The sequence below is a fragment of the Watersipora subatra genome, chromosome 3 (assembly GCF_963576615.1).
Source record: "Watersipora subatra chromosome 3, tzWatSuba1.1, whole genome shotgun sequence".
Classification (NCBI taxonomy): domain Eukaryota; kingdom Metazoa; phylum Bryozoa; class Gymnolaemata; order Cheilostomatida; family Watersiporidae; genus Watersipora; species Watersipora subatra.
The window spans coordinates 49939700-49950441 of NC_088710.1; the positions used below are offsets into that span (position 1 = coordinate 49939700).

The 10742-nt window shown below is 34.8% G+C and overlaps 1 protein-coding gene across 1 annotated transcript; it reads right to left on the reverse strand.

Annotated features, from left to right (window-relative positions):
* Positions 1-92: 92 nt before the first annotated feature.
* Positions 93-8930, reverse strand: LOC137390693 (innexin unc-9-like). Its single transcript, XM_068077015.1, has 6 exons — positions 8926-8930; positions 8517-8701; positions 6570-6688; positions 2728-2868; positions 1354-1468; positions 93-790 (listed from the first exon to the last, which is right to left on the reverse strand). The coding sequence occupies exons 1-6, from the start codon at positions 8928-8930 to the stop codon at positions 93-95; spliced, it is 1263 nt and encodes a 420-aa protein (XP_067933116.1).
* Positions 8931-10742: the final 1812 nt, after the last annotated feature.

A 10742-nucleotide genomic window follows, 5' to 3' on the forward strand; every position in this document is an offset into this window, starting at 1 on the left:
TTAATATTTGCCAAAAACAAAAATAAAGCCATGAATAGTTAGTGAGCGAATTGAATATAAAGCAGGTACCATGCTGACACGTGCCCTCATCGCTAAGGAAATATATTCCCAGGAGTCGTTGGTGTTTTTGATTTTGACTCGGAATTCTTTGTAGGAAGACGATTTGGTCTCCCGTTAGGCAGTCGTGAGTCCTTTGCTAGCTCTAGATCCACATCAATAGGATGATTTTTATGAAACTCCGCTCTTTGTCGATGATGAAGCATAAAATTATCCCAAAGTTTACAAACAACCTCCGATACGATCACATCATTGGTATTCCGAGCGAGCATTTTAATCGCGAACACACCATCTTGTCTGAGGTAGCGCTGGCTAAAGCATGACAGATGATTTCGGTCGATCGGAGCTCTTCGCATTCTTTCAGAGATGAGAAGATACTTCTTGATATAGGACGTGCGGCTCAGGGAAAACATTGAGCTGATCCAGAAGATGAGACTGAAGAGGTTGAGAACCGTTAAGATTAGAAGCCAGCACCAGAGGAAAAAAAAGATTTTCTCATTGAAGAGGTTAATGGGAAGGGCGCACTCTACGGTGTAAGTGTGTAAGTTGCCCATCTGACGCACAGTGAAGTCACACATAGTCACGCGCGGGAATACTTTGCTAACACTTGATCTGACAAAGCTCTTACTGGTGGCCAGCCGAAATACATTCAGTCCGTAAAAGAAGAAGTGTACTCCTAGGCCTTCTGTGCCCAAAACGTAGTTGAGAGCAAATATCTGTCCGAGTGAATTTGCTGTAAATATAGCAATGACAATTTAATACTTTGATCTCACATCTATCTATTTGAATAATGATATATAAGAAAATAAATTTTGAATTGATGGTGAAGCTACACCTCTATTATCTTACCAGGATATTTTTTTGCATGTTAGTCAAACTAGACATTTCGTTAAAATTGGTAAACGGACTACATTATTCGCTTCACTCAAATTACAACAACCCAAGTTAACAATTTTATCTGTTAACTCAGGCCCTGCGCCTCTGATATCTATGCTATTGCTCATATGGTCCCTCGTTGCACCTTACTTTTTCTATCATCTTGTTATGTAATGATTTAATGTAAATAAAACAAGCAGACAAACTGCTTTGCTACAACTTCAAGATTGATTATCCATGATACCGTTAACAGTTAGACAGTTAACATCTGCCTAAGGTTGCCATATCTTCAAATTACCACTAATCATCATATTCATTATGCAATCATCTGCATGGGACATAGAAAGTTAGTCTTACCTAAATACATAACTTTACAAAATAAATAAAACAGGATAAGATAATTCCCAAATCCTCTCCCACATCCAATATTGGCAGTTTGCAAGCATCTGTTACAAGCTCCGTTGTTTCTCCACGCTGTCACGGCTAACGCTCTGTCCATCTGTTTCACCATGGCTCGTACGGTCCTGTCGCGAATCTGACAAAGTTCATTCAGTTTCAAATGAAATATAGAAATGAAATCAAATGAAATACTGAACAAGCTAAAAATATACAGCGATGAGATTGAAATACTGCATTTAAAAAAATAAAAATAGGCAACTATATAAAAATTTTAATCTTCATATAAATCATATTCTGCGATACTTATTTTCCAATAATTGAATAGCTAATGCTCGAAGATTTCAAGTAAACAATATAAATTCATTATTTATGATATGACAATTATGCTGCAATTCAATCATGAAAAAAAAATTAAACAAAATAATCCTGATAACTAAAAAAATAACTGCTAACCACATCTCTAAAACCAATTATGATCTAGTAAAAAAATACGTTGTTGTAGCTACAACAACTGCTAAACAAACTAATATTATCTGGGACAGAGCTCTGCCTCCTACTCTTAGCCATTCATGCAAATGCTACAAGATATTCAAACCATCTTTGGTTGGCTTACTCAGGCTTAAAATTATTTAAGTGAGGTTTTATTATTTTGTATCCACATATATGTCAAGTTGTTTGCTTTTTCTACAAGTTTTGAGAGAATATTTGATAGAAATGGGAGTTTTAGAGTGATGCTAAATTTTTATCTTTAAAAACCCAAGTTAAAAATAAAACTTTTCATCTTTAAAACCAACTCTACACTGGCTAAGCTTACAAATACAGAGAAATCATAAGAGAATAGTTGACATAATACTAATTTGTAAAATCAATTTTTATTGCAAAATATAATAGAGAATATATTGAAACTGCTTACAACTAATAGAGTTGAGTCTATTGACATAGAGAAGCGGCACTAATATTTCTTTAGAGTAATTTAGTTCCGAAAGTGAAACACCTAAATAATCAACGAAATTCTACCGATCAGATAATGATGTTATAATGCCTAGTGAAGGAGCTGAATGCTTTATAATATTTATGAATAGCGCTTTTGTTCTTTAAGCAAAAAAGTCAAAAAAAGATCATTAACCAGACCAGTTAAACCTGCCTTCAAATAGATTACAACTTAATCAGCTGATTATCTACGACTAGGTTATAAGACAAACGACTTTTACATCCGGACAAATCTGGTGTGAATAACACTCTTCTTTGTCTCGATACAAGCTAAACAGAAAATAAAAATTGAAGGCGTGCAATTTTTAAAATAATTATAAAAAAACTACCAACTAACGTTTCACCATCTGATGATTAGCGATGTGTCAACAAACGGCAGACGACTTTGTCGAACATTGAACTAACCTCAGGGTTGATATTCTCCATGCCAGAGACGTTTTGAGACAAACGATTCAAATCCATTCCCACAAGTTGACTGGTACCTTTCCATAGACAGTTTGGCAATTGAAACAGGAAGGCTTGTGTAACGAGAATAAATGGAACCCACTACAAAAACAACTTTGACATATTATATGACATATGACATATGGGCATATGACATATAGGCATATGACATATGGGCATATGATATATAGGCATATGACATATGGGCATATGACATATAGGCAAATGACACATGACATATGACAGTGCATTACATCTCATCAGTTTAATCCCGAGTATAGTCAAAACTCTAATTATGATTGTCTCATGTACCGACTTTCCTAGACACGATGTGAAAGTCGAGCAAATATTGAACCTGAACCTTAAAACTCTTCAAGGTCAAAATTTTCTCAAAGAATACTAGTTTTGAAATTAAAAACATAGCGATGAGTATTTTTTATACTATAAAAAATGAAAATAGATAAAGATAATACAAAAGATAAATAATCCAAGTTAGAGCTCTTCTAATGTGTTTATGCTGGGATAACCAAACAGTTGTTTATAATAAATGAGTTCATTGTATACTATATCTTTGATTGGATTAATTTATAAATAATTGATAGAGGAACTACTGTGCGGATCATAAAGCGCTAAAAGTAGCATATAGAAGATAACTCCAAATGCATGAATATGTGACGGAGTAAACTATTGCGCATTATGATGAATCATTAGTCAACATTATGTTATTAGTACTTCTAGTGTGAGTTTCAGCTTCTCCTAGAAAAGGCGATGTTGTAACATTGGAATCTCCAATAAGTAACATTGGAATAACACATAACTTATTGGAGTAACATTGTTACTCCAATAAGTAACATTAGCATCTTTATCAACCCCTCTACCTTTAAACTGTCTGCGGTATCACCAAGGCTACACCTCCTCCACCCGCCACTAAGAAACGGCAACCATACAAACATTTTTAATGTTAATTCTTTAATAATGTATTCTTTTTATTTAGTTGTATAATGCATTCGTTTTCTTATTATGTGCAATTATTTGCAGCAAGTATTAATAAATTAGCTTAGATTTATAGACTGTGTAATGAATGATAAAATTACTGTATATCTTTATGGGAATATTTGATTCTAGATACAACTGTTTTAACACACAAAGTCGGTACCTGACCAAATTACATTTGTATGTAAAGGTTTGGCTGTTTGACAAGCTGCTGTTCCGTTCGACACTCACAGGGTGTACAGACAAGAGGGCTTGTGAAAATGCTACTACTTGTCAGCAGCGATTCTCTATCTCTGTTCACAATTTAGCTATTTGGCTAACTAATAGCCATGTCAACATCCAAAATTTTAAAAGAAGGAACAGAATCATTCAAAGAAAAAGTTATAAAATTTGAAGTTGTTCAACCAATAGCATGAATGCTGCTCTTGGTTAGCCAACCAATAGCATGAATGCTGCTCTTGGTTAGCCAACCAATAGCATGAATGCTGCTCTTGGTTAGCCAACCGATAGCATGAATGCTGCTCTTGGCTAGCCAACCAATTGCATGAATGCTGCTCTTGGTTAGCCAACCAATAGCATGAATGCTGCTCTTGGTTAGCCAACCAATAGCATGAATGCTGCTCTTGGTTAGCCAACCAATAGCATGAATGCTGCTCTTAGTTAGCCAACCAATAGCATGAATGCTGCTCTTGGTTAGCCAACCAATAGCATGAATGCTGCTCTTGGTTAGCCAACCAATAGCATGAATGCTGCTCTTGGTTAGCCAACCAATAGCATGAATGCTGCTCTTGGTTAGCCAACCAATAGCATGAATGCTGCTCTTGGTTAGCCAACCAATAGCATGAATGCTGCTCTTGGTTAGCCAACCAATAGCATGAGTGCTGCTCTTGGTTAGCCAACCAATAGCATGAATGCTGCTCTTAGTTAGCCAACCAATAGCATGAATGCTGCTCTTGGTTAGCCAACCAATAGCATGAATGCTGCTCTTAGTTAGCCAACCAATAGCATGAATGCTGCTCTTGGTTAGCCAACCAATTGCATGAATGCTGCTCTTGGTTAGCCAACCAATAGCATGAATGCTGCTCTTGGTTAGCCAACCAATAGCATGAATGCTGCTCTTGGTTAGCCAACCAATAGCATGAATGCTGCTCTTGGTTAGCCACGACGGAGCGCCATGCTGTTGGCAGCGGAACTCACCATCCCCAAAAAATAGGATGCACTAATATTGTACTTTTCAAATTCATTAACACAACGTAAACATATTTTGCAGTGTCCAAACATCTTAAGTTCAGGTCGCTGACAGCAAGGTAGTTAAAATAAATGTACCGGTGAGAAAGCAATCATTATTTGAAGCGGATCTGATTGTGCTCCTACTGTAAGCAGCCGTACAGTAGCACTTGTTTCCAGCAAGCATTTAAATCCACGGAATTAGTTCAAGGAGATGTCAGAGAATGATAAAGGCAGCAGACACCTAAAATGTCGGCGCGTAATTAGGGGTGATTTTTTTAATGCCAAACGAACGCGAGGCGTTTATCTTGTCTACCTTGATTATTCCAGGGTAGGATTATCTGTATAAATATAATGCCAACAACTGACTGCAGCTCCACATAAGTACATCTCTTACAAACCATCCTCCTGACAAGGTATTAAATTTTGCCAACAACATCTAAGTCAAAACTTCTTCCACGGATGAAGAAGCATACAAAGTCTAGAGAGCTGATCAAGCACTTGACTGAATCATCGTTACATCATCTCCTCTCATCTCTCCATAAACAAATTAACTAATCATACGGAATGCATAAAATCAATGCCAGCTTTGAGAAATCATGAAATACCCAGCTCGCACATTTGCGGCAGCACTTGAGCACCGATGACCTGCTACTCATAATCTCAAGAGCATGATCACACCCACATCAGCCCTTGCAGTATTGTAAACATTCTATGGTTCTTTACGATATGCTCATAGAAAAAATGAATAAGGCTGACACCATATTAGCCTGAGTTTTTCATACAGTGTTATACGTGTTATTATACAGTGTTAAACAGTTATGATGTCCCTGTTATACGATTTTTTCGCCTTACAATGTCACACAAGATGTTTTTTCATCACCGCCATACCACGACTTTTCGCCATTCGATATCAACAAAATTTTCTTTCGAAATTAGAAATTGGCAGTTGGTGTGCTAAATACGTCGAAATAACGAAGATGTCGATATGCTATTCGCAAAAATCTTTCTCACGGCGCTCGAATGAGATACAAGGCTCGTCCTCTCTCTCAGTTCAGTGTTATTGTTATAAGTTATAGTAAAAACAAAACTGGAAACAGATAAAGGATAAAAATTTTACACAATGACAAAGTTGAAGTTTTGCAAAATTATTCTTCTAAGCTAAATTTTAGTACTAATTAATTAATACTAAAACTTAACTTTATGTGTGTTTAGAAACAAACTAAATTCGTGTAAGTTAACTTCAACGTTTGTGTTACGTGTCTGTCTCAAAGATAAAAACTCCCTATGGTACGTACTGCTGCTACTGCACATAGTAATTTTCAACGTTACATTTTATTGCAGATCATAAACACTAAATACACTAAAGTTACTGTATGTAACTATAGTTACTAAGGTTAACATACTATTTTGTTACTAATTTTTAATATGTACAGTACTTATATAAAATGTTGATGATTTTTTACCAGGTAGCGTTTGCATTAGAAAATTACAATGGGTCCTCTATACGACACTATCACTATTCAATGTCAACACTGGAATGAACTAAAATTGTATGGCGAAGGTCCACTGTATAAGCTCACCTGATAGTAAACTAATATAGCCTCCCTCGGCTCGTTCGACTTGAGGGGTGCTAACTCTGGGGCTAAATAATATGTGTTGGAAATCCAGCAAATCTGATGAGCGTAGTCAACCATCGGTCCTAAGAAAGAGCATAGATCTATAAACCATTAGAGAGGTTTATGACGAGCTTAGGTTACTCCTAGAACAAAGACTCATAACAAAGTCCCTCGCATGCTTAGATTTACCTTTCGTATAACTAAATACAATGACAGCTAGTAAGGAAAAAAGCCATTCTGTATTCAAATCAGATATTATTCAATCAGTTGAAAATTTTTAATTTTTTGTGAAAGCGCTAGTTACTGACGTATGTTGATCAGCATTAAGCCATTCCAAAATTTTCTTCATATTTTAAAACCAACATATATTGGAACGAATATTCGTATAATAATATATCATAATTTCGTTCCACTGTATTTATATATTTATTTGTATTATTTATTATTATTTTGTATATACTTTAAATAACTATATGACTTTAAAATTAATGCATCATATAATACTATGTGAAAAATGAAATGCAAGATATAAATAATTTATAAAAACTAAATTGTTATTGTAATAATAATAAAAAAGAGGTATTTATTATTACTCCATAGTAGAAACATGATAGCAGAAGGATAGGCTTGCCAATATCTAGGCTCAGAGGAAATGAAAGAGTTACACAGCGAAACTTACACTAAAACTTAGACTAGATGAAGTCTAAATCAAGTTAGCTTATGTATATGTTATTATTGTTACACCTTTTTTTTATTTAACATTCCAGTTTTACTATTACGGGCTTCTTCATTTTTGCTCAAAAACTTTGGATGCCATATGTTAGAAATTCCATGTCATATGTCATAAAATGGTATATTAATGTGATCATAAATCAAGGTTAACTGGCAAGAAAATGAGTTAAAAATGGATTCGCTGTAGCCATTCACTTTAGTTGAGTATCAGAGCACTAGACAAGGAATCAATAGAAGTACCACGGTACAGTAAATACTAACAAAGAAGTCAATGAGATCTTAGATATCCTCCTGTACTTGTGCCAGATATAACGACAATAAAATTGCTAGATAATTATTAGCCCATCTTGAGACAGAATAATATAAAACTTGAAGACAATCCCGTTATGCGGATACCATAAACCTTAAGAGGTCTTAAGATATTAGTCTGTCTCAAGTGCTCCAAGCGTCTAACCGTACAGAGTGGATGTTTGATTCTAATCCGTGTAAGCTGCTATTCAGGTCAAACATAAAAGATTCTCTGAAAGCAGTTACAAGCAAATCATTATTGTAAACCAGCCATGATAAAACTGTGGATCTTCTCAATTTGTGCATTTTTCATGTTTAATTTTTTTTTAATGAGCCAGTTGGGTGTTCTCTCTTTTTAACTTTTAGTTTAAGCTTATTACTTTTGATATTTCTCGCATAGTTGTTTATTTTTATTCTTTGTCGTTAAAAACTGACAAATTTGAGTAAATTTGATGCTTTGTATAAAAAAAATCCAAAGTTTATGACAAAATATGTAATCAAAAAGTCGACAATTTGACTTACTGTAATTCTTTTAATCTTTGGATATTTTTACAGCAAATCAGCGCCAATGCTGATTGGCCATCCCTGAACTAGATCTATAGTTAACCCTAATAAAATTTTCACTCTTCAATCGCCGGACAAAACAGCAAACCTATAATAGTGACCCTAACATGAATACCTTATCATAAATCCAAAAACTCTCTACCAACCTCACATTAATCTTCGACATTTGTCATTTTTGTAGATTTTCAGCTTCCTTTTGTCATTAGCTATAAAGAGGTCTCCGAAAGCAGGGTACAAAGAAAAAACAAAATGTTTAGTTTCTACACACTGCCATTCAATTTGAGTTACATGATAGTGTATATATCTAAGCATTGTTTAGAAACGAACCTGTCCAAGTGCCATCACACCAGCACACAATAGGCTCTCCAACGTACTGCTTGTAACTGACTATAACTGTCATCGTTATAAGAATCAGACATGAGAACCTGTGGTTTAGCCGGTCGCAAAAATCATCATCCCATCGGCGGGAAAACTTTGCTACTTGCCCAATAGCATCAAAGAAACCTGACAGTCTATAAAAGCAGTAAAAAACAAGCACTTGTTAAAATAAAAATTAGAAACATGCCAAACAATTAAACAAATTTGAATTCATTTCAATAATGACAGAAAGATGGTAGCATATATTATATAAACTGACAGAGAGATGGTAGCATATATTATATGAACTGACAGAAAGATGGTAGCATATATTATATGAACTGACAGAGAGATGGTAGCATATATTATATGAACTTACGGCATGTCGAGATATATCCAGTTTACTGTGACTGCAGAATCTGAAGACACATTCTAATGATGAATTTTTATCCATTACGGTTCTCTGTAGTTTCGTCATTAGTAGGTCATAATTCGATTAACCGTGACTTATGATTTCTGCCTGTCATCAAATGGCTCCAGTTGCTAACCTATGCTCTTTTGGTTAACATGATTAGTAGATACCAAGGGATCCGTCAGCGGTAACCATAATGGCAGCAAGACTAACATTGGCTAAACCAATTTCAAATTATGGCCTTTTAGCATTGTACAATGCTAGAATCACATTTAGTGCCCGTTATGCCAACTGAAGAGATGGATGTTCTTCCAGAACCGTGGTGCACAGAATCCACAGCAGCTTCTTTACAGCAGCAAAACATTTATTTGCGCAGTTCAGTTGTTTAAAATTTTTTATATCAGTTTCAGTTTTATTGCTGCATTTATGTTTTTATAACCTGATATGTATTTGTATAGTGCAGCTATTCAAATACATAAAACTGTATCACAAAATAACTACTAATAAGTGTAAGTATCAGCTAAGTCCCTGCTTGTCTAGCACTGTAGGTACAGTAAGTACAGTAGATACAATAAACTAGGACATACCTATAACTAGTTTTATTTACTTTCTATTACTATTAACTTTTAATTCCATAATTAGTATTCGTATTATAAGAATATACCATATTTATTGCATAGTATGTTTATGCGATACTAAATAGGAAATTTAAAAAAGATGACATATCATTTGGTTATATATTACAAAGAACACTATTAATAAAATGAATAGATTATTACAATTATATAACTCACATATATAGGTCAATCATTAATACTAGAGATCACTCAGAACAAAACAAGCTGCCAATAATATATTTAAACTCGGCAAAAGCATATTTCACAAACCTGTAGAAAGGCATCTCTCAAGGTTTGGTTTATCAAACTCAAAAGAATTAATGGATGCCAACAAGGCGTTGCAGCGAATGGAAAAGCAGTACTTGTCGTTGCCGACTTGAGTCGAATGCTGAAGAGCTGAGCAGATAACTAGGTTTAATAATCGCAAAGCACTTGAGAAAATCTGCGCGAGTACAAGCTTGCCAATCGACGGTCAGACGAGCTTATTACATGAATATGGAACAGACATTTTTTAGCCATGCATTCAGTAATTAACCTGTATACGCTGAGGTTATGTTTTCGCTGAAATATTATATATTTACTTTATCAATATAGGCCGTACGATGAATAGGTATAACAGGTAATAGGTACTGACATCTTTAAATGATTGGATAACACAAACCACGCTATCAGCAAATAAAGAATTCCCAATTAACCTAAACTAATTATCAATGTTCAAACAGACGAGATTTAGCAATGTGTATACACTGTACATGCTTAAACCCTAGATCAGGCTTTATGGAAATGAAAGAAGAGAACTGCAGGCACTGCCTTGGTTTAATTAAATAATTATTTGATTATTTTATTACTGTTATTTATGTTGTATTTTATTAATATTATTATTTTTGTGTATTATAAGAGTTTGATATACAATAGAAAAGCTCTGATAGTAATATGGTATCATGATTTGGGTACTAATCCTTATGCTCAAATAAACCAACAAAGCAAGATGGAGACATTCTGAAATTCAATACTTCACACTGCCTTTCACTAAAAACAGCAGTGCTAAACTCCTAAAAGGGGCCAAAAGACACTTCAAGCAGTTTCTAACATTGGGCAGAGCAGACCAAATGAGCTGAATGCGGGGTGACAGCAGGTTACAATTTAGGGCTATTGTTTAGAGTACTG

Bases quoted from the DNA above. Each gene is read 5' to 3' on its own strand.
- LOC137390693 (XM_068077015.1), bottom strand. The intron at 2,869-6,569 runs GTGAGCTTATAC...TTGTTTTTGTAG, and splicing joins CTATATTAGTTTACTATCAG to TGGGTTCCATTTATTCTCGT. The intron at 791-1,353 runs GTGGGAGAGGAT...CTATATTTACAG, and splicing joins GCAAACTGCCAATATTGGAT to CAAATTCACTCGGACAGATA.